At 41.6% G+C, this 24152-nt stretch overlaps 1 protein-coding gene across 1 annotated transcript in view; it reads right to left on the minus strand.

Annotated features, from left to right (window-relative positions):
• GPR112 (G protein-coupled receptor 112) overlaps positions 1 to 24152 on the minus strand; it is a gene marked incomplete at its 5' end in the record, with an annotated part of 27509 nt that overhangs the window by 289 nt on the left and 3068 nt on the right. The window contains 17 exons of the mRNA XM_010296483.1: positions 2088 to 2189; positions 2734 to 3023; positions 4107 to 4200; positions 5353 to 5621; positions 6449 to 6570; positions 7973 to 8076; positions 8935 to 8980; positions 9112 to 9360; positions 10716 to 10838; positions 11683 to 11832; positions 11950 to 12115; positions 14486 to 14696; positions 15759 to 15877; positions 16307 to 16439; positions 17364 to 17512; positions 20423 to 20475; positions 20798 to 20892. Coding sequence (XP_010294785.1) covers positions 2088 to 2189; positions 2734 to 3023; positions 4107 to 4200; positions 5353 to 5621; positions 6449 to 6570; positions 7973 to 8076; positions 8935 to 8980; positions 9112 to 9360; positions 10716 to 10838; positions 11683 to 11832; positions 11950 to 12115; positions 14486 to 14696; positions 15759 to 15877; positions 16307 to 16439; positions 17364 to 17512; positions 20423 to 20475; positions 20798 to 20892 — 2475 coding nt within the window. The remainder of the gene's footprint in view (positions 1 to 2087; positions 2190 to 2733; positions 3024 to 4106; positions 4201 to 5352; positions 5622 to 6448; positions 6571 to 7972; positions 8077 to 8934; positions 8981 to 9111; positions 9361 to 10715; positions 10839 to 11682; positions 11833 to 11949; positions 12116 to 14485; positions 14697 to 15758; positions 15878 to 16306; positions 16440 to 17363; positions 17513 to 20422; positions 20476 to 20797; positions 20893 to 24152) is intronic.

Below are 24152 nucleotides of genomic sequence, written 5' to 3' on the forward strand. Positions count from 1 at the left end.
TTGTTTGTGCTTAGGTCAGAATTCCTATAAAGGCATCCCTTTCTCAGAATACGAGTCTGCAATGATTTCTCCATTTTGGAAGGTAGAACCTCCTGGGATTCTTCTGGACTAAACAGGCTCACAGCAGGTCCTGTTCAGCTTTCTGTAATCCTTAAGATCTTTGCTTTTTTGGGAATACATGAAATAGATTCTAGTGCTCTCTAAGTGGCAGTAGGTCCCGTGAGAATGACAGTGAGCTGGCACAGGGTAGAATGTCTCTTCGGTGCTTAAGGTGCAAGCTGAGCAGAGAGTTCCCTTCCTTTTGGAGAAGAGCCATACCAGGATCTTGAGAGCTTTCTGACTTTCCTTAGTACAGCCAAAGCCATCTGTAACACCGCCATTAACCCCCGAATCAGGTCTGGCATGACAGAGCAGTGAAAGATTTCCTATTTATTCCATTGATTGGGATTTGACAGTCACCATATGGAACCTAGTGTATTCTAGTCTATGCAGTGCACGCTATTTTTCTTACCAATCCCAAAATTTATATCTGGAGAAGTCCTGGGAAGGAAATCCGAACTATTGAAAGTTGAACTTGTTCCGTTAGAATTTAGACTCCACAAAGCCTGGGGTGGTGATTTGTGGTTTAAATGCCTTGGTGTAGATCCAGCAGTTGCATCTGACCCACTCCAGTCTGAAATCAGAGAGTGGAAGGCACAGGAATAAAATTCTTCATGGGTGTCACATCTCAAACTACTAGAGATTAGGGAGGAGAAAAGTCTGTGCTTGCTTCTTGTCCCATCCTCGTACCTGCCCTGAAGCCGTCGGTCTCCATGCAGCACAATGCACAATTCCACTGTCACACTTGTGCAGGTGGGGCTGGGTACCAGCAATTCAGTCTTCTATTTCCCCTTTAGGGCCCGAATCTAGTAATACTGGTTTGGATAAGGTCATACCGAAGAAGACAGGAGGTACCCAAAGGACGGGAGTGGCAGCCTTACCCTTATTGTATCGTACAGCATCGCGCTGGCTCACGCGCAAGGGAGAATACTCTATGTGCTACACAGATTGTTCTTGCTGAATTCCCCCTCTGCAAATGGAAAGCTACATATTCCTCAGCAGCACGCATTGCACATGACTGCTCTGTACAGGACATACGTGTTAATAGAGGATTTTTAGTCTGGTTTCCTGAAAAGACTAAACTGATTTAGCTTCTCCTTTGTTATACCCATTCATAATGTCAACAAATTTTGATAGATGCAGCGAGGTACTGAAGTTATTAAATTCTTCCACATTTCTGTGAAAAATCAACATCACTTGGGTAAGCCCAGAATAAGCCACAGCCCGTGTTATTTCTTGCTGAGCTGGTAGATAGCAGAATCATAGAGTAATTTAGGTTGGAAGGGACCTTTGGGGGTCTTCACTCCAACCTCCTGTCCAGAATTGGATCAGGTTGGTCAGGCACCTGTCCAGCTGAATTTTGACTCTCCAAGGAGAGAGACTCTCTCCGCGGCCTCTCTGGGCCACTGTTACCTTTTTAACTACCCTCATTGTGAAAAAATGTGTTTCCTTGTAAATAAGGGGAATTCCCGTAGCTGTGACTTGTGTCCTCTGTCTCCTGTCTTCTTCCTGCACACCTCTGAGAAAAGTCTGTCTCTTCTCTATAACCACCCCCCAGATAGCCAAAGACAGCAATTGCATCTCCCTTCTCCTTCCCAGGCTGAGCAAACCCAGCCCCTGGCATAAAAAATAGCTACTGGTATGTCCAATATCCGGCATAAATTTCTGAATCTCGGCTTTATGAAGACTGCAAGGCCACCAAAAACATAACTCACGTAAGGGAACATGGAATGGCACGTGAGAACAGAATTAGTGACCAAGCTGAAATCTTTTTCAGAAATCTACGTTTTTTACTGTGTGCTGTCACCCCATCATCATATCATATAAGCAGTTAACGGAAGACAATAAAGACCTATTAAGGGACAATTATCCAATGCAGTGCAGAAAGGCTATTGAGGGGAGACTTATTTCTTAATGTAGAACAAATGTGACACCAGTAGCCTGTGAAGACTTATGAGTCAAGCTAAACAAAACCCCTCAATGCTTACCAGAATAATTGCTCAGATGAAATCTTCCCCAGCAAAAGTGCACTCGGCACTGCTTCACTACTTCTTCCTTCATTAGGCAGTGAAACACAAAGATAAAGAACCCTAAAGAAGTAAGAAGAGAAATTTGCAGGTTTTCAGGTGGATTCTCCAACCTGCTGTCCCTTTTCCAAACTTTCTGCATGCCACTCAGTGTGTAATGTACGGGCACAGAGGTCAATTCTGGGCCAGCATCGTGATGGCGCAGAATTGCACCGAGACCTTTGTGCGTATGCAAGGGTAATGGGAAGAGCTTTCTGCAGATTCGGTATAAGAGTAATCTGCAAGTCACTGTGGATTCTATCAACCATTTTTATGCCCAGATGAAAAGGATTGTGCCAGCTCCTGAAAAGATGCATTTATTGGGACCCATGTTTCAAAGGCATGAATTCGTGTCTTTAATAGTGTATCTATCACAGCAGCTCTTATCTACACAACACTTCATCCCACTGCAATGGAACTTTCCTACTAAAATAGCTGAATGCTGTTCCACAAAGGCTCTGTGAGCACTCCTCTTCCCCCGTACTCAAATTACATGATGTTACAAATTTATTTCTATTCCAGGGGTGTAAACCGTTGCATTTATAGCAGTACTCCGTTCAGAAATTACCTTGCAAGGTGTTAAAAATGCTGAAGAGATACAAGAAAAATATCCTCACTGCTCCCCAAGCAAAAAAGATGAAGCCCCAACTTAAGCCCAAAAGGAACATCAAACAGAAAGCACTTTTGAGGTCTTGAAGGAAACTCCATTTCCAGAATCTGGATCTCTTTTGTGTCCTTGATTTCACAGAGTGGATTTGAAGGAGAACAGTGATGAACATGGCTGCATTCGTCAAAAATATTAAGAAGACATATGCCACAACGGAAATGTAAAACACTGTGTTCTCCTGAACCCAGCAACTGCAAGAAAGGGAGGCATGTATTCAATACGGAGTTTTGCAAGTGGTGAAAATAATGAAGTGTAGTTTGCAAAATAAGTGTCCCGTGTGGTTCTCCGACACCTAGTAAGGGGCATTCCCTAATGCCCATTACTTTCCCCAATTCATATTTTCCCACATTCATAGCATCTCTCCACTTGCCTTTTTTATGGATGTTGTAGAAATTCAGTAACTTTAAGACTTTAATATTTCTGCCAAATTCAGATAAACCTGAAAATTTCTCAACTTGATAATGTACACACACAAAGACACACTGCCTTAGGAAAACCAGGTTAAATACGACTTAATTAGGAGTCTAAATAATAGTGTGGCGCAGAGATGAGCACTGGTTAGCTTTTCCTCAGACACAAATTAGTGAGTTTTACTGCCTTTTTGCTAAAGATGGGTAACAATTTTCCCTCTGAGGTGTCATGAGTGTGCATTGCCTCTCTGATGGGATAAAATTCAAGTATTCCAGGTAATCTTCACCAACAAGCAACCAGATGGTGCTATAGAGAAAGCAGGGGAAAAATTGGAACCATTATTTGCTATAAAACCCTTTTAAAAAAGGATGAAAGAACTTTTGAATGAAGATTGGATGAAAGAAGATTTGGATGAAAGAAGTTTTCCCATTGGAAAAGAGAAGGGGTTGAGATAGTTTAAATAAAAGAATTTGAAATTATGAAGAGACAGTGATATGAACGGACATTAAAAAAACAGAAGCAAATGTGCAAAATACTACAGCAATTATTCTGCCTTTAAATTTTACCAGAAATATAATTTGCATATGCAAATGTCCCATCATGCTGTGCTAATGTCATGGTAAGAAAGAGATTTTCCAGAAAATAAAAATGCAGTTGACTGGCCAAAGCCCTCCCTGGCCTCAAGCCCAGTCCACTGACATGAGAGTTACTCCATGTAGTAGCCACACATCCAAAATGATCCAGTGAACCAGAACCACTAAAAAAAAGAGGGTTAAGAGCAAGAGATAAGTTCTTGCCTTCTGTTTTTTTCTTCTATCTTTAAGATACTCTGGTGACCATCAAAAAGCTTAAAATATACTTACAAATTGCTGAATGGATTGCTCTCAGAATGTGATCCATTGCCATAGAAGTCTTTATTTATAATGAGCACAATAGTAATTACAATAGCTGGTATTCCTAATATAGAAGGCAAAAGAAAAAGAGATATTTAGATAAAAAAGATAAAATGGAGAATATGGAAAGATGTCAGATAATACTCTGATGAGTAATTACAGCCGACATGTACATCTTGGGATCAAACTCTACCCCTAAAGCTCCTTCTGAAATGAGTGTGGCATGGCAGGTTTAATCTCCTTATTTATGTAAATTACAAATGAGTACGCATAAAAATATCTGTGTTTCCAAAATGTTTGTGAGTGTTCAAACATCTCCAGAAGGGATCCAATCTGGTAAAATAAGACCAACTGAAAAGCGGAGTGTCAAAAGATAAGCAGACCACAGCATTGTGCGTTGTGATAGAGACAGTCATTTTCCAGACAGTGTTTTATCAGTCTTCCCTTCAACTCATTTCCCATTTCCCATATTTCTTTCAGTTCTGGCTTTTCTGTTGAGAACGGCTGCCACCAACTACACCATCATGGATGGGTGCCCCCGAGAACAACTATGTGTGACATCAGATCTAAGGATAGAGATGATAATACGCTGCACACTATTCAAAAGCCTAAAAAACCCCTTTAAAACAGCATCTAATGGCAATCCAGAAAATAGGACCAAATTCTGCTCTGGGTCAGTGCCTCTGACAACACCTTTTCTGACAGATGAGTCTGTATTTTGGGTTGGTTTTGTTATCTTTCTCCCAAAAAGTCTCTGATGCTTAGTGCTTGGAGGAAAGGTGAATCAGTGAAGTCCTCAGGAGAGCTCCAGGACACAAGGTCTGGAGAAGGAGATCAAAATCACCTCTGAGCATCACCAGTGCAGGGGTGAAGGCTGTGGGCAGCTCATGCTTCCCCAGGCACACCCACTGACGTGAGGTACTGTGATAAATCATGCCTGTAAAGAGCAGGAGGGGTAGGGAAAGCAGTTCTTACGCCCACTTTCGCCTTTCTTTGCGTATGACTATGTGCAGGGAGCAACGAGCACTTTCTGCTAATGTCTCCCTGGGCAGAAGAAACTTAAGCTGAACCTGCCTGGGAGCAGAAATCCATCCTTACAGCTCAGGGTGTGCACGACACTTTTACTAGCTCAGTGTCCTAGCTTACTTTTGCAAATATGCTCCTGTCTTAGAGAAGTGAACAAGCACAGAAGTGGAGAAGAAATCCGCTTACTTACCCCAGCCAGCAATACAGCATTTTAGGATGTACTTTGGGACGTAGACATTGAAAACTTTGACAAGAGCCAAGTAAAAGTGAACAGACTCCAGGCACATCCACGTGAAAGCTGCAAGAAGGAAATAGTGAAGGAGCACGGCCACGGTGATACAGAGACCTGGCTGGTTGAACGAGGACAGCCAGGAATTGCTGAGGAAGACCATGTTCAGCATCAGCAGTGCGGCACAAAGATTGAGCAGGATTTTTGAAGGGTTGTCTCTCCGCAGCTTTCTAAAGGGAAGTCCACAAGGTTATCATGGCGTGAGTTGTGCTGGGTGCATTCACTAATGCAAAGTAGCACAAATGTGTATTCATCATATTATAAATTGGCTTCTTGTGGTGTGAGTTGTGTTTACATTAGAGTTTTGTGTTTACATTAGAGTTTTATATCACACCACTAGCATGTTTTTGAAGCAAGATGTCCCAGCCTGAAAAAGCAGAGCTTCTATATACATAGAGATAAGTTTTTCACACTTGGTGGAGGAGAGATAGACTTAACATAATCTTTTTACTACTGCATCAAATATAATTGTTATTGCAATAGAGGTCTAATAGGTCTAGGGAACCGTCGTGCCAGGAGCTACTGGCACATACAGTATAAAATTAAACCTATCCAAAAGGACAAAACACGAGAAAGACCGAGAGCAAGAGAAGAGAGAAGTGTCCCTGTTTTACTGTTGATATCATCCAATATCAGTCTTATACAGGGCAGAATCCAGATTGTTAATATTATCAAATATATAGTCTATATACAGGTAATATTCCAGATTCTTGACATGATATCTTATGTGCATGAGTAAATTTATGAAATGATAGAAATTTAGGAACGTAGAAGTGGCTGAACAGTTCAGACTAGTGCTTGTATTGAGGCATGAGGATTTGAATCCCTCTTATTTCATCACAGTCACTAGTCGAGATAAAGCAATGTTTATACTGTCAGCTCTCACTCTTGCCTCCTATGCATCACAGCATCAAATATAACAAACGTTCTGATAGTTACTGCAAATTCATTATTGCTAAAACATTAAAAGCGATACAGGAAAAAGGATCAGACTTACTCCAGGGCTAGATATGTCACCAGTGTTATACCCAAAAAGAGGGAAGAAGTGCCACATCCTGCATAGCTTATCAGAGTTAATATACGATCATGTGTGATATCTATCTCTGTCCGGGACAAGTCCTGTGTTACAAGATAAAGAATCACAGTTGTTTGCCATAACAGATAAGGAAAATTGCTTTCCACATTTTCACATCGATAAAGAAATAAATTTCTGTTCTGCTTACTGCTACTTTTGCAGGGCTTCCATTAACATTTTTAAATGTTTCTATAGCACTATAGAATATCCAAACTAGTAAAAATACGCCGTGTTTAAAGTATCCAGTAATAAGTTGTGAAGCTAGAAAACCCGTACTTCAGAAACGACAATTTCAACAAGGATTCCAGGATCTTGCCAGAATTATTGCACTGGGAGCTTGCTTTGTAGGAGAACCTCTACTTTGTTTCAATGGCAGCTTCCACGCTTGGGAACTGCACAAACCTGCTAAATGTCTTGGAGCGTGGGAGGACCCTCCACGTCCAGAAAAAAGCATCACTCTGCAAAAATCAGCTGGGAGGCTGGGTCCTGCTTCTCCAGAGCTGCTGCCCAGAGTGAGATTGAGGGATTTTGTTGTTCCCTGCCACAGTTTCTCTTATACTTGGTGAAACTTTGAACCTCAGACTAGTAACCTGTACGTCCGGTGTACAAGCGACTTTGTGCGCTTAAATAACCATGCTGATTACCAAAGTGGCAGTGCAGAAGAGGTGTGATCTTAAAATCAGACTGAATTCTCTTTGCTTGAGTAGAAACTTTAGCAAGTTGTCTGAAATCTGCAACATCTAAATTCCTTCCTGTAGAAGTCACACTTTTACTACCAGGGAGGGCAATGCAGACCTCTAGGGGAAACTGGGCGAGCATCCGAAGGCAAAGGGATGGCCTTACTCATCGAGTAGGTCGCATTCTACTGGGATTAGACAACTTCAATCAACTCAGCTTGCTTTGGACTTGCCTAACGCCTTGCGTTTGTTCAGGCCCTTCTTAGGCAGTCATCTCTCCACTCTCATTTCTTGACATACAACTTTCAGTGGCAGTTTTCTCTCTGTGAAAATACTGGCTGCCTTTTCTGCCCTATAAGTAAGAGACGATAGCTAATGACATCTCCCGTATTTATATTAAACTTCCCTTTCTGATGGAATGTAGATAAAACTTTCGGAAAGATATAATGTCATTAGTTGCCACTGGCAGGTAATAAATTTAACTCAGTATTTCCAATGCAGCAAATAAGACATTAATGTTGATTAAGTTACATTTCAAAGAAGTACAAACTACATCTATAAAATGAATTTGCCTTGAAGCAAGTGACATTTAGAGGACTTTCTACCACAAAAATTGTTATAACTCTTTTGTTTGTTATTACTCATTTTGGCAAAATTGCAGATATCTAACAGGTTGTATAGATATGAATCTCCCATCTCTCCCCAAAACTAGTGATGACTTTGTTTAGTGCCGTGGGACTTTTTTGGAGATGATTCACGGAGTACTTACCAGTAGGACTCCAAAATGGGTAAGATGGTTACAAAAACAGATTGTGTAATTCATATCTGTATATTCTATTTCACACCCCGATGTATTCCAACCACCCAGTCCATCTGTGTAATAGAGAAAAAGGGATTTTTAAGCAGAGTTAGTCATGCTCAGTCGTTTATAGCTCTGCAGCATGCAGAATGTGTGAATATGAGCTCAAGTTAGTACAGATTGCAGGGTCATTTAGCAGCACTCAAGTGAGATTTCACACAGGAACACATCTTATATAGTTGGCTGAGAACCTCAAAAGTTGGATGAAATCCTTTGGTGGAATGAAGAAATATTTAAAGTCATTTACATGCATGCACACAGGGAAAGCAGGACGGTAAGAAAAATGCGCTGGACTAGATTACACTGCAGGGTGTGGAGACACAGAAGGCAGGAAATATTTACAGGGCAGATGATTTGTTTAGGCAGAGTGTAGCATTGAAAAAGCCAAGATCTAAATTTATGACCCTATTTATGTGGCATGGGTCATAGTCAGAAGCGAAGCTTCTGATTTAAAAATTACGTATATTCTAAACACCAATAATTGCAGAGAAAAACCTCTCCCACGTGTTCTGAGTTAACCCAATATACACTTCTCTTTCTGTGTCTGTGGACTATCTGAGCCATATTGAAGACTTGACCACAGCAAAGCCCCCACTGACTTGCCTGAAGTACCTGTGAGAAGTCATCTGACATTTCATTGCATTTCTGCTTTTTTCTTAGACTAAGTCTTCTATTTATGTAGATGCACCATTGTACCACACTGGACATGCATCCTCTAGTAGTAACACTGATTTCTGAGGTATCAAGGTCAATGGAAACCAGCAACACAGACTCAACAGGACAGCCTCAAAGTTTCAAGCTGCAATGTCAAGGAGCCAAAGGCTTTGGGAGGCTGGTGACAGCGTGGTGGCAGCTCTGTAAATAACACTTACCGTTCTTCTGAAAGTCCCAAAAGACGCAGTGCACTGCTGCATTACCCTGAAAACAGAGAAAAAAGAGGCTGTGACATTTGTTCAGTACGTCTGTACACCGCCTGCACTCGCAGACGGTGCATCTTGCCTGTAATCAGGGGTTCTAACTAAGGCAGTTTGATGTGATTTCCTCTGTACTGAAAGCCCACTGATGTCTGTGATTATTTGCGTGGTGGTGCCACAGAGGATCTGTAGGTCACTGGAGATGCCAGCAGTTCGGGGGCCGCTGGACTCTTGGTCATTGGAACCCGCTGGAATATCGGCCGTCTCATCCATGGCACTGAAAACCAGCAGAAGGTCCCAATTTTCACCTTCCCTTTTACCAAGGGAAATCCTGGGAGTCAGTGGTTTTCTCAGTTTTCCCAGTCTTTCTGTATCTTGTTTTGCCTTTTAAGGAGAGCAGAAAATCTGGCAAGTTTTCCAGCTTAGACTGATTCCTGTGTCTGATCTCATTGGCTTCATGTGGTATCTGAGATGTCCTTCCAAATTACTGGTGAAATTCAGAAGTTATGACTAAGACCTAGAATAACAACCTGAGATTTTATACAATAGAAAACCTGACAAACCCAAACAATTCTCTACACCGGAAAACCTTTATTTTAGAATTTCAGTGTTTCCTCTCTCTCTCTCTGAAACCAGGCAGGGAAGACACCTAAGAGAAAATAAAGCTTGCCTGCATATTGCAAACAGCTGAACAGATTTAAATGGATATTCAATGCAGTGTTTTCTCTTGGGGACATTCTAGTTTATTACTCATAATGCTGCAGCAAACTTTCCCAAGGCACAGATTCATTTTCTTTTATTATCAATAAAGTTTAATAAAGCACAGAGTTTACAGGAAGCCACCCTACCAGATAAGCTGTTAAGATGTGTGATCTGTAGACTGTCAAATATAATTAGGCAGAGAGCCAAAGATATAGGTTAGGATGATATCTCATTAAATATTTAATTAGGATCTTTTTAAAAGGTCAAGGAAAAAAATATGAGAGGTGCCAGATGGCCTGGTAGAATAAAAATGATGGAAGAGAGAAGATATCTAGATGAAATTCTGGGTATATATTATTTGCTAGAACTGAATGGAAAGAGCATGTTGCCATAAAATCAGCATTTTGAAGCTCTCATTAACTTGAACTTTAATCAAATTCATCTTATTGAATAACTTTGTTCTGTCCTGGGTTTGCCATGTATTTGTGTGGAGGCTGGACCATAAACATTGGCAACACAAAAATGCTAAGGTGGAACTCAGTCAACAAGTTTGACCCATGCCCATTTAAAAATAATTTAAGATACATTCTAGTTTTGAAACAACATTTTGAAACAAAACAAAGCAAATTAATTTTGAAAACATCCATGCAATGTTTTGATTTTTTTTTTTAATTTACCTCTTTTGGAGATTAAAATAATTTGCTGAATTTGGAGCAACTACAAATCATTTCAGTCAACATGATTCAAAACCTGCCATTTTTTAGCAAATAAACTATTCCCTGAAAAAAATAGTCCAGATCGACACAAGGAAACAATGAAAATGTCCCTCGCTGCTAAGCATAACTTTAGAGTAGAGACACAAGCTTTACTAACCTGCAGGAATTAAACACTCAGATCTGTGCGGTCTGTCAGTGTTTTGGTTGATATATCATGGAGAGGTCAGACAGCAAAATGTTTTAAGCTTATTCATCCTGTTGCCAGGCTAAGTGAAATAGGCTCTACTTAAACATGTCTCTTATGAAATGAACACATCCTACCGTATTTTGGTCTATGTGCTGAAGAGTAATAGTCACAGGGTCATGAAGGTTCTGAATTGATGTGTTTTCAATGCTGGCACTCACAACATAAGTATTCAACCTCTCCTTCGTTAAACTGTCGTCCTGCAGTGGAAAAATACAAGCATGCAAGAAAAAAAAAAAAAATCCAAGCTCTTCTCTGCTTCCATTTGTTTAAATTGTATTTCGTGGAAATGGTGATCAGCTAAACACCATGGGATGCCTGATGCAATTTAGCTACTTGCTACTTCATTAGAAAATGCAGTTAGTTGCAAATTCGGGGACAGTCTCCACACCAGCTGAAGCAGAACAGAGTTTCAGATACATCAGCTGGATTGAGAAAGCTGTGTAATTGTTTCAGTATATCAAAACATCCAGTTGTGCATCATTAAGCTCATTAGACAGTAGACACAATTATGAATGCTTCTTCTGCGTGAAGAACATTGCTTAGTCCACTCTATGCTCCATCATACCAAATGTCTCCCTTTTAAATTACACTCACCCACCTCCCTGAGCTAAGAAAACACAGCAAATACTAGAATAGTCCTAAATGTTGCATATCAGTGCTGCTATTATTTTAATGGGGAGATAAAACTTGAAATTATTTTCATGATATTTGACATGTACTGTGCATGTTCCTCAAGCAAGAGTTTACTATCAGAGGAAGATTAGGTTATGCTCTTTTCCTACAGAAGAGCAGTATTGGAATAACGTCAGCCACAGAAAATGAACAAAAAGTCTAAGGTCTACAGACACCTCTCAGAGCGTCATTGCTACAGGGAAGGTATTGCTGCCCGGGTACAACCTCCCAGCACATTTTTTAGTGCTCCATCAATCTGATCTAAATGTGCCCAGAACAGATGATGCTATTGGGATTTTTCTTTTGTACGCACTAAGAACAGCTGAACCGATTCCTGCTGTGTTAGTGTTTGTTAGGAGTCGCAGTTACCGCAAAGAGCGAGGTAGTGCCAAAAAACTTAAACTGGATCTTTGAATGCTTGTCTGGGTCAGAGTGCTCGATCCCCAGGAATTTCTTCAGTGATTTTGGCAAAAACACCGAGGCCAAGGCCTTTTTGAAAGGGTTTTCTTGAACATTGATCTGCAGGAGAGAGAGGACATGCTCAGAGCTGCCTTGCCTCAGGTACACAACGGTACACAATAGCAGCAACGTTGTCTGCTTCAGTCAATGGTCCCTGAGGTAGTATTCTGCTGTCACCTTGAGATCCACGCCTCTGTCGTAGGAGGTAACGCCAAAGGCCAGTCCTCCAAATACGCTGGGATCTGGGCGCATCACCAACAAAGCCAAGGAAGTGGTTATGACCGACATACTTCTTTCTGTGTAAGTCACCTTATAGCCGACCTCCTCAGTTGTCTTCAGGATACTTTACCAAGAGCAACAGCAAGGAAAAAAAAAGAAAAAAGATACATATCTTGAAACGTTCTCCTGGCTTCATAATATCCAGTCAGGAGACAATCAGCTAAAAACTGCTCTGATTTATGATCACAAGGAGCAATCACTGGAGCAGAATGGGTCCATTTTGGGGTAGATGGCATTTTGTCTGGCACAAGGTCAAGTGATGGCAAGCATTGAGTTAGCATGTTTGAGTAAGCCAAAACTGGGAGGTGGAAGACATTCTCCTGCAGGGGCAACATGAGGTGGTTCTGGAAAGACTTGAGTTAAAATTCACACCCAATCAAATACTCCATTTCATCTGGAAGGCAGTAACTTGTAAAACCTGCTAATTTGATTATCTGCAATCATCTAATTGTACCCTCAGGTAAAATATCAGAGCCAGAATAATTTAGCCTGCAAGGGACCTCTGGAGATCTGTCATCCAACTCCCCACCTCCCCCAGGCAGTGCATACTTTAAAGGTAGGTCAGCTTGCTCAGGGTCTTGTCCAGTAAAGCTCTGAAAGTCTCTGAGGATGAGATTTCACAGGCTTTCTGGGCCCTGCTCTCAGTGTTTTGCTTTGGGGTTTTTTCCCCTAAGTAGAGAGAAGAGGCTGGAATCCAATGGAATCAGCAAATTAGGGTTGTTATTATGGATATTAAGAGTCAGAGGCAGCTCCACATCTTGTTTAGCCTCCCTTAAGGCTATTCAGCAGTATGCAAGAAGGGATAATACTCTATTGAAAATGTGTATGACAGCTGGCCCCGACAGACTAAAGGAAAACCTTCCTGTCCTCCTTTGGTCTGGTGTTATCTTCATGCATCGTTGGTCCCAGACACACAAGGACCCCCATGGGATCCTTACAGCCACAGCTGCCCTAGAGCTGCAAAGTCTGGAGTTCAACTTCCTTGAAATATCTGGGATGCAAAATTTCTACTGAGGCCTGACAGAAGGAGCATAATAGCTCTTGTGAGGATATCATGCAAGCACTTCTCAGGTATCATCACAGTGGTTGTGCTCTTCTGAGGTCTGATGTATGGAAAAATTAAAATAGCTAAGATTCTCCTGTCCATAAAAATTATAAAGATATTTTTATTACAACTGTTACATGCCAACTGCATCTCCATTAAGGGTCAGGAATACAAGGCCTATTAGAATATCATCCCATTAATGTCCCCCAAACCTTACATTTCATGGGAGGAGAATTCAAAGTAATGGATATTTCACTTAAAAACCACCGCAGCCTATTTGGGAAGGCAGAGGTGTTGAGTGCTGGCATCTATCACAGCCCCCACTCCACACACTGCAGTGCAGTAGACTTTGAAGAGAGAGCGTACAGCCAAAAGGATCATGATGCTACTCAGTGCTTTCTCTCTGGCAGATTTTCTAAGCTATTTTTAGCTACTCCTCCTGAGTTTGAAAAGGCAATGCATAGTTGTCCGGTACAGACACCTGGGCTGTGGTGTAGTTTATGGCCCACCTAGAACTTACATGGAAAGTTCATTTTTCTTGCTTTTAAGATTTCTTTTATTAAGATTTCTTGTATTTCTTATTAAAATATTGTTTTACATTAAGTGAAACAGAAAATTGCAGATACACACAGTCTTTAAAACGAGAGATGCTGAAAGACTTTTTAATGTGATGAACACTGCTTCTCTTACACTGTTGGTTAGTGTTGGATTGACCAGTGCAAAGTAGAATAATGTTTCCTATTTGGAGCCTCAGGCTGTGCGGTGAGAAGTGGGTAAGCTGTCTTGCCCAAATCAGAAATGGGTAAACTCTGTGTACTTGCATTTGCCTTTGTAAAGGCTGGTAGTAGTTTTCTGAACAGTGCTCTGAAGAGCCAGACATTTCAAAAAAGGTAGTTGAGTTACCTTTAAGACCTCAAAGGAGAGAGATGCTTTTAAAGTTATCTAGCAACCTCGATTTTAGCCTGTGTGAGAATCACATAATGGACATGGGATCCTAAGTGTAGATTTTGAAGTCTAACGTTGAATAGCTGTGCTTGAAAAATCTTTATCAACACAGTTACAGCAGCCTAGTCTGGTGTGCTCGTTGAACAGATACATGTCTCCAGGCTGACCTGCCAACAGACCTCATTGCCGAGCTGTGAAGATCACCTCTGAGATGAGGTGGCAGCTAGACGTTCTCCCTGATCTGCCTCCAGGCTGAGACGCCCATGGAGAACAACTCTGTGATGGTGACTTCTGCAGAACTGGTTCTGATAAAAGCATCTTTGACAACATAACCAATTCCACTGCTAAGAACCCCAAAACATGTTTAAGGTCCAAGTATAGAAATTGATAACTCTTGTGCCATTTTTTATTAGGAAGCCACTCTGTGCAAGTTGTCTTACTTACCTATTTGTCATTTTTCTAATGTTCTGATGTTCTATTTCCTGCAGCAATAAATAGTTTAGTATAGACAATATAGTCTCTGCAAGTGTCATGCTCATATCTGCAAGGCTTACGATATCAGAAATTTTACTTGCAATGACTTCTAATTCTTCCACGTGCAGTGCTGCATCTGGCAAGAGGTATAAAATATGCAGTACAACATCTTGTGCATCCTCTGAAAAAAAGAAAGTACAGATGATTTATGTGGCAGAGCTACATGTCTAGCTACATAGCGACATGCCTCTGTGTTAAAGCAAGGACTTAGTCTGCTTCTCCTCTCTTTCCATATGGTCATATTGAAATGGTCCTGATCTATTACAAAGTTATCACCTAAGAATAAGTCAATAAGCTCTCAACATGTCAATGACACTGGCAAAAACTCCAAAGCAAAATCTGGATATCTCAGGTTGTATTTAGAAGGAGGAAAACGATGTACTTTTCATAAGAATATTATCCTCTGCTTTTGTATTATCAAGATTATCTGTAAGTAATATTTAGTTTTAACTTTGGTTTACAAGCATTTGTGAGTTCGAAGTTACACAAGATCTGCCCCTCTCACCAAATGCTGCTTAACTGGAATAGCAGCAAAAGCAAATTCTGAATGGTATAGTTTGCCATTTATCATCTCATCACCCTTCTATGATTTTTTTATAGAAGCAGAGTTTTATATCCTGGGAGTCAGACAGACTGTATGCAACTGCAGATACCTTTCAATGATCTATTATTTATTTGATGCCACTGCTGAGAAGGTGGATAAGCTATGGTATTGTTTTCATTTACCGTTCAAACAATCTGCACTGTTTGGTATAGCTTAAAAAAAGGTATAATCAAGTGGTAAGTCACCTTATAGCTTACATGAATTACAGCACAAACTTTCCAATTCCATGCACTGATTTGTGCTTCTTTGTATGAGATCTACAGAACATGAACAATGAATTATTTTGATGTGGTAATAGAGAGAGCATAAAGCAAAACCTGTCACATTATTCACTGGTTATGTATTTATTTCTAAATCTAAGTGTGGGATTTGAGACAAGTCTCCAAAGTGGTTGCTAGAGAATTTTGATGCACCTGCAAAATTCATCTACATTAAAAACACTTTAAGATGACCAAGTGAGTAGGATGCACATAAAACAACCTTATTGCTTCAGTTCTTCAGATGTCCAGCGTAAGTATTATCTGAGTATAACTGTTTTTAGTTTGATTCACTGTGTCACTGAAGTATTTGGTGCCTTACCTTCTGTTATTGTGATGTTGTGGAGGTCTAAAATACTATTTGGAAGTTCTTCCAGTAATTTACATTCAGTCATATTTGGTTTCATCCAGAAAGCTTGCTCAAGTTCAATATTAATTGCACTGAAAAATGAAAGCGGTGTACACTGTTACAAGAAAAAAATATATAATTACTGACGTTCATATTTCCCATATAAGTAGCTAAGAATCTAATTGTAGCCAGAGCAATTTGAAACGCATCTAGAGGTATCGGAGGGCAGGGAGCCGTGAATGGGTGGCACGAAATGCTGCCATCCCTGTTTCCCTTCCCTGCTCAAGCAGAAAGTCAGCTTCCCACCACGCTGGCTCGCGCTGGCTGCGGGTGCTGGAAACGGCGCAACGCTGCCTTCTCCCGCAGCCGCTGCTGGACTGGCCCTGTATACCCTGCGTCTTCCTCGGCACGGCGCTGCCGTGTGCCGTGGCAGAACGCGGTCGGGGTTCCCACCACACAAAGCCCGGCTCTCCCTCCTGTTTCCCGTGCAGGAACCAAAATGAGACGATCTCATCACTCACCAGCTCCTTTGAGCAGACTGCAGAGGGTTCTTCCTGCAGCTGACCTCTGCTTTGCTAGCTGGACTTGTTAGCGGCCAGGAATAATTCCCCTTGTAGGTTGTGTACGAAAAGCTTTCCGGACAATCCATTAGAGCTGAGGAAGAAATACATAACAGCTCTTTAAAAAGATTTAAGTCAAAAAGAAGACTCCCCTGAGACCCAGCTGTTCTCTGGACCTCCTTTCCTGATGGGACTGAGCTGTAGTTTGCAGACTGGTAGGACTATTTTACAAGTTTATTGGCTGCAAGAAAACATTTTGTTTAAATATTTCACCTGTTCTTCTACAATCTTTTTCTCTTTTGTTTGACAAGGTCAGTTCTCAGGTGAGGTGTTAATTTCCCAGCATCACAAACTGTATCTAACAACAGTACATCCTGTGGGCTTCTGTAATCTATCTGAAGGTGCTTTCACCGTGCCCTTCATTATCCCATCAGTGTCTTTCCTCCAGGCTTGTCGTTTTATTGCAGTTGATCTTTTGTAAGTCTTTGGTATAAAATGCGGTTTTGGATTTTAGGTGCAGTCTGTTAGCTCTTACGTCTGGCTTACTTCTGTATTTTAGAGCAGCAATAGATATTGTAACCAAACCAACAACAAGTTTATTTGCCATTTGAGGCTTGATCCAATTGCACTGGCATTAAGAAAATATCTACAATGGGTTCGGTTTTGGTGCTTGGCTCTGGTCCCCCTCAATAGCAAGGCCCTGGGGCACTGGCTATGAGCAGGGGCTCCTGGATTTGCAGCTGCATCAGCCTGACCTTCCCTTCATTGCACAGGTGCTCAGACCTGCCTTGGCATCAGGACTCCAGTTTTAGCTTACCTCCATTTGTCTGGAACCAAAGTTTTTGATCTTACTGTCATTGCATCGTGTTCTACAGTTTGTGCATCGGATGAGGTCAGCCTAGCTACTTGTAGGGGTGGTTTCTAGCCCTAACCTCACCACAAAGTTTCGATTAGATAAAACGCTTGTAGCCAGAATTACAAAGCATAGGATTTCAATGAGGTTTTAATGAAGTATTACCTATTGGCTTGACAGCCACATCTTCAGGTTTCACGAATAAGGACAACGGTTCCTCTTCATAAGTGTCATTCAACAACTCTTTGATCTTGAGACTCAGCACTTCTTGCGTTTCAAGTGATGTAGCCTTTATAATGGCCTTACAGACATAGCTACAGATATAACACACAAACAAGGCTACCATGTTAGCAACCGTTTACAATTATAAATAGCTACAAAATTAAGGAGTAACTCAGAAAATTATATTGAGTTGGAAAATTTATGTATGTATTTTGTTCACCGTAAGTGCAGTCCTATGGCAAATGTCACCAAACGCCACCTCCTACGTACACTAGTACTTTATTGCTGGAAATGCTTTCTTAAGTACAAATTATTGGGAATACAGGTACAAGAATCTACTTATGGTTTCATGGTAAATACCTCAAGAGAGTTCCTAATCACATTGTCTTGGCAAAGGAACATCTCTGTAACAGGTAAGCATTTTTCAACCATGTTTTTAAAGTTTGGAGTGAGCTAGTCATAAGACGATGAGGTACTTGAGTACCTCTGTGTCCAAACAGAAGTGGCAGACTCCAAAGCTCTCTGGAAAACTGAGATTTAACTAAGTGCTTTCAGTGGCTTTACTGGATTCCAGCTTTTTTCTCCTCAAAACTGTTAGTCTTCTGTATAACTACATTTGCTGACTTGAGGAGGTTTGGAGAGACAATCTTTGAGTGGCTTCAGACGTGGCAGAAGGAAGCAAGAAGCCAGCTCTCCGTTCTGGGTGGATGACTTCAATGGGCCTCTAATTTAACTGAGGGCTAATGAGTGAGATTTCCTTTGGACTGGGATGTTTCAATTGTTTCCAGCTTACTCCTGTTTCGACACAGTTGTTCCCCACTCAGCAAGGCCTCTGTAAACCATTTGCAACCCCTTGAAGGTGATGGGAACCCAGCTCTCCTTTCTCTTCTGGTCTGAGGTCAGAAGGCAATTGGGGTTTCCCGCAGAAGAGGTGCAGGATTCATTCTGGCAGACTTCTTGGGCACTGTCCACTCACCGTTCTGGCCCCAGTGAAGGATGCTGCTCACCGCCAGCTCTTACAGCGAGCGCAAACCTCCCGGCTTGCCATGGAAGCACTTTGAGCCTCCCAAGGTAAGAGAGGGAAACCTTGGACGCTCAAATACATTTCCCCAAGTCAGGCATTGCTGTGGATCTGACTCCACGTGTGCTTTTCTGTTTTAGACAACTAAAGGTTCCACAGTTACTCTGAAACTAAAACAGCTGAGGAGGGGTATAATTCCTCCTCACCCTAAAAATGCAATCAATATGAACTACGAAAACTCACTTCATAACCATGGGTCTTACCTTTGTGACATCCGCTTTACCTTCAACTTCAGTTCACATAGAAGGACACAAAAATTTAGAAGGTGGTTAAAATCAGCTGGCGCAACTTGGATTTTAAGGAAAGCAAACAGCAGAAACTCAGTGGGCTTATTAAAACAGAACCTATTGCTTTAAACGTCATTAGGACCTGACTCTCTAGAGCAGCCTTTGTTTCACAGCACCTCTAGAGGTACATCAGGATAAAGCAGAACCTCATAGTGCATTGATGCTGCCTTACGCAGAGAGCAGAGCGGATCTACATCCAACGCTGCTCAGTGAGTGTGCTCACCAGAAGGCTATTGCAAAGCAGGCTGCTGGCAGATAGCGCTGGGCACATCCAGCATTCCTTTGTCTGCACAGAACATCCCAGTATCTATTGAGAGACAGGGACTCTCCAGCTCGACTGTTGGCATCGGGTACACCTACCAGATCGAAGGTCAAGTTTTAATAATTCCAACAAAACACAATAGCATCAGCATTTAGACCATGCAGCTACTATAACCTCTCTGCAGAGATAAGAAAAAGTAAGTTTGTAAATCAGAAAAAAACAAATTACATACGTGAGCCCTCTTATAGCCACTGCTTTGTGGATAATTACCCCTGCAAGCAAAACAGAATAGAAAAATTATTTCATAGTAAGCATATAATATGCCCCATTCTGCTACCACCTAAAAAAATCTTGCAACCACACTGTGCCAGACCTTGCAGCAGAGAAGTCCTTGTGAATTTGGCATAGCTGTGTCTACATAAATTGCCAAGAACAAGTGCTGTAACAGATATGCATCCTGACAAAAACTGTTTTTCCAGAACAGGACCCACCCTTTTTCTCTTACAGTTTTCCAAATGGTAAACAGTGCAGTGTGTTACTGTATTGTCATTTGTAAAGCAAGCAGTAACTGTGGAAGCCAGAGGAGAAAGTAGGAAGTCAAAATATGCATAAAATGATAAAATTCCATGTCTGTACAAGTGACACTTCTATGCATTGCTAAATACCCCTCTCAGATGCTCACAGTTTGGATGTGACTACAGATGGATTGGGCTAAAAGGGATGAAATAGAGGAGTCTTGTACAAAAAAAACATTGTTTCTGAGCAGGATTTTGGAACTACAATATCCTTTCATCAGACACTGCCACACAGGAGCCCGTGGGTACCTACTTACACAAACTGGACAGCCCTGAGGGGTCTGTGACCCTCACTCTGCAGATGGATGTGACCCCTAAACTCCTGTGCACTCACATGCAACCACTGCAACAGGGCTCAGCAGTACTGATGTGAATGAACCCTGCAGGTACCAGCACCCTGCCCGGCTTTCCCTCTCCCGCAAGTACCAATTTCTGCCCTTTTTGACTTGCCAGCTTGGCATACCGGATACCTCAGCCCACATGAGGCATCGCTCACACACTGCAGAGGCACCAAAGGTTTCGTCTTCATCATGAACCAATTTACATGGCCAAAGATGAGGTCTCAGTTTGGCAGCAGCTACTTGCCTTGCATTAGGCAGGATGTATTTTTTCAGGTGAATGAGCCCCATAACAAACTGTGAGTGTTCCATGTGATTGCAGCTGTACAGATCTGGGGGTTTGGTTTACACCCTTGTCATGGGACTGTTCAGTTGTGAAATGGGTATTTGGAACCCAGCTGTAATTTCCCTCAAAGGACCAAGGGTCAAGGTGACACCACTAAACAGCCAGAGGCTTACCTGACTTTAAAGTTTGTCACAACAAATTCTTCTCCAGTAAATATGATACTAAACTGGAAAGGAAACAGTAACATTTTTATTAACTTGATTTATCAATAGTTTATCTAGACCTGCTTGTAAATTTAAAATTGTCATCAAAATACTAAATCCCAATGAAAATGGCTAAAAATTTTTGCAAAATGCCAACACTTTTCCTTCTGAATTTAATTTTATCCTGTTAAAAATGCATTGGAAAACATGATTCTGAAACACCACAATATTGTTACATGGATACTCATCTCTGTGTTGTCCTGTAAGTTTGCATGCTGTACCAGCTGTCTTCATCATCTGATACTTGCTAGAAATACATGAGAATGAGAAAAGAAAGCTGCTCACCCAGTCTTCAAGAAGCTTCCTTGCGTCATAGTAATCAGGAGCTCTCTCAGTTTTGTAGAAAAGAGAGAAGTTCATGTCAACGTTGAAGAAGCTGACTGTAAGAAGAGAACGTAAGTGAGATGCGTCCTGTAGATGCCCAGAAGGTGCCTGCACCCCTTCCCATCTCCTCACCCCTCTGTTGAACCACGGTTGTGTTTCCCATTCCCATGGCCACCGGGGCTCTTTGGGAAATCCCAGATGCCAAGTGCCCGGTCTAGATTACTGCTGCATTGCTAGAAAATTTATTACAGAATCTAAAAGCCCAAACACATGGTCAACTTAACAAACAAGTTGTGGTTCATAGTTGTGGGTGCACTAACTTGGCTTTTACTGCCTGCTGAGAATGCATAGGAAGAGATAGGAGGATCTGCTGACATACACCGCCTTGCTAAGCAGCGATAGCTCGAGCATGTGACTGAGTCTTAAATTGTCACGTGTATGGTGTCAGACAGCGTCAGTGCTGGTCATGTCAGCATTTAAAACGGCCTCGTTTGGCACTTACTTGGAACGGTACCATTGGTACTACTGGTCAGAGATAACGGGGCCAGCGTAGGAGCCGCTGTTGACAGTGCTTCCCTCGAGCCTGCTGAAAGGAACATTAAAAAGCCTAAGAATCCCCAGTGGCAAAAGAGTAAGGAAGAGCATAGTCCAGGTGAGAGAGAGGTATGAGTCCTTCAGCGAAGGTCATCGTAACAGAGAGCTGCTGTTGTTCCACAGACCTCAGCAGGGTAAAGGCGAAGGGGGAAAATGCACCTGTGCATGGGGCTTTGGGTTTGCTTTTTTTATTTCTCCAGACGTAACTACAGTGTAATAAGGGATAAAACAGGATTTGCAGAGTTTAGATCACAAGGGAGACCACAGTTTATGCAACATTATCTTTTCTCATTGCTTGTGTTGAAAAGCAGTTCTCTCTCTGTTCCCTTCTTGCTCGTGTAACCTGTGCCAGCCTTCAGGAAAAGGCGTTTGTCAAACATCGAATGCCAACGAGTTAACGTGCAGTAATGAATGTCAGATGAACATTGATATTCATGGTCTGTGGTTTAATGATAACCTGGCATAAGGATTCCTATTATAAATGCCGGCCATCCTGCCTGTTGTTTTCAAAGTAAAGAATTCTGAGAATTTGTTCATAGCTAATTTTCCTTGAAATGAATCACCTTGTCAAATCAGATATGGCTTTTGCATTTCACATGCAATTTGCCACATCACCAGGCAGACAGGGACAACACGGGTGATGCTTGTCACATGTACTACAGAAAATTGCAATGAACCGAGTCACCGCGTAACATTACAGACCCTGGTGATGAAAGCAAAGCAGGATCACAACATTTTGCTCTAGAGGTACAGTTTCCTCGCTGTGCTGGTAGTTTGTGTTTTTTCCTTTACTCACATGAGTGTCAGACTTGACATTCTAGCTCTGACAGAGAAATAAACTTACCATATGAATACAAAGCCAAATGTCTGCGAATAAGGAGTGTGGTCCGAAATAAGTAGGATAAGGCCACACTTCACAAAATATTGTTTTCTCTACTGTAGTTCAAGGTAAGGAGAATCACCCATGCTTAAAATATAACAGCTCATCTCTGACCCATTCAAATCAATGGCAGCACATCCATGGACAATAACAGAAACAAGGGCTGTTAAAAACTTGAAGCCTCCTATTTTTATCCTGAATAGCTTCAAGTTATTTTGTGAAGTTGAGAGGACAGCTGAAGTCAAAAGCCCCTTCTGAACAGGCACGCTACGGTACACAAGGTTCTGCTTCCTAGACGAACAAGCAATTTTACCCTTTGCATTAAGCCACAGGCTCCACTAACACCGGCTGACATACACATGAATATGCAGAAAACAAGCGGCAAGAAGTATCTACTAAATTAAAGGCAAAACCCTAGAGACAAAGGAAAACAACTCCTTCGAAGAAAACACAAAGACCTGAAACTAAGGGGACGTGCTTGTCCCTCCAGCACACCAAGCCCTCCCCATCCTCACAACACGTGCTACCATGAGAATAGAAAGAGCAAAACCACGGAGTTCCTGACCCTCACTGCTGCGGGGAGGCAGATATTCCAGCATCACCCGTGACTTTAATCCCACAGTTTAAACCTCTAGTGGAAACCTGCATGCCTTCCTGCGGCGTGAAGCTGCAGAGGTGGGTTCTCTGAGCCCCAGTGTGATGGTACAAATAATTAGTCCCTGGTTTCAAGCTGACAGAAAATGAGTGTCTTGTCATAAGCTGTTTTTAAGAACTGCTGTCATCCAGGAAGTGCGATGGGAACGCAGAAGGGACAATGCTGTGCAGACATGCCCTGTCACGGGAATAAATCTTTTTTTCTTTCCTTACAGAAACACAGACATGATATTAGGCTATAATTTATCAAGCCGTAAGCCTCTCTGTACACTTAGGGTTTTAACTTGTCCTCCTGACTGTTCCAGTGCCGCAGACCCTCTCCAGACAGGAGGAATCTGCATGTAGCTGGGCGATTACAGGCTCCACTCTGTGCCTGTTGGTATCAGTGTAGCGTTTCAAACACCGTTGCCTCAGGGGTGACGTACGGTATCACCCAGCGTCAGCCAGGATGAATCAGAAAAATCTGCTAGGGAAAAAATAAATAAATAGATGAATGGCCAAACAAAACCCAAACTCATTCTAATCAGGAGCGTAACTCGCAATGCCGTTTTCATCTCCTGACAAATGAAGCATAATTACAACTTCACAGATTCTAATTTATTTCTTTCTCTTTCTCATTATCACCTGAAGAAAAAAAAAAACTCTTTATTCTCATATGTCAGGGATCATTACCAGCAGGCAGGTGTGGGACTAGCCACCCGCATCCTGTAACTTCATTTGTTTTAATTAACATGCATGTAATTCCATTCACAAAATAAGGTCTAAGGAGTGATGACAGGTGATATCTGAAGCTAGAAAAATACTGTACCACTGATGCTTTTAAAGTCTTGGATTTTGATTTGATAATTTAATAATGGCTATTTGGCATTCTGCAAATATGTATGGTCTCCAACAGCAGAACAGCAATAACTAGACCGACCAATAAGAAAACTGTAATAAATATATATTTTATATTATTAGCAGTCATTTTCAGATATATTCCAGATTATCTAAAATTAAGAAGAAAATCAGGAATCAGTGTGTGGGTGAGGAAGGGGGAGGAAGAGATGAAGACTGTGAGTCAGAGAGAGGATGAGAACACACACTTCTACACTTTTAGCAAAAGCCCAGCTGAGCTGGAAAAGTAAAGGATCGTCTTCAAGAACTCTGGGGAAAAAAGCAAAGGCAGAACAATAACTTTATTCCTGC

This window comes from Phaethon lepturus, unplaced genomic scaffold (assembly GCF_000687285.1).
Source record: "Phaethon lepturus isolate BGI_N335 unplaced genomic scaffold, ASM68728v1 scaffold26450, whole genome shotgun sequence".
NCBI classification, from domain to species: domain Eukaryota; kingdom Metazoa; phylum Chordata; class Aves; order Phaethontiformes; family Phaethontidae; genus Phaethon; species Phaethon lepturus.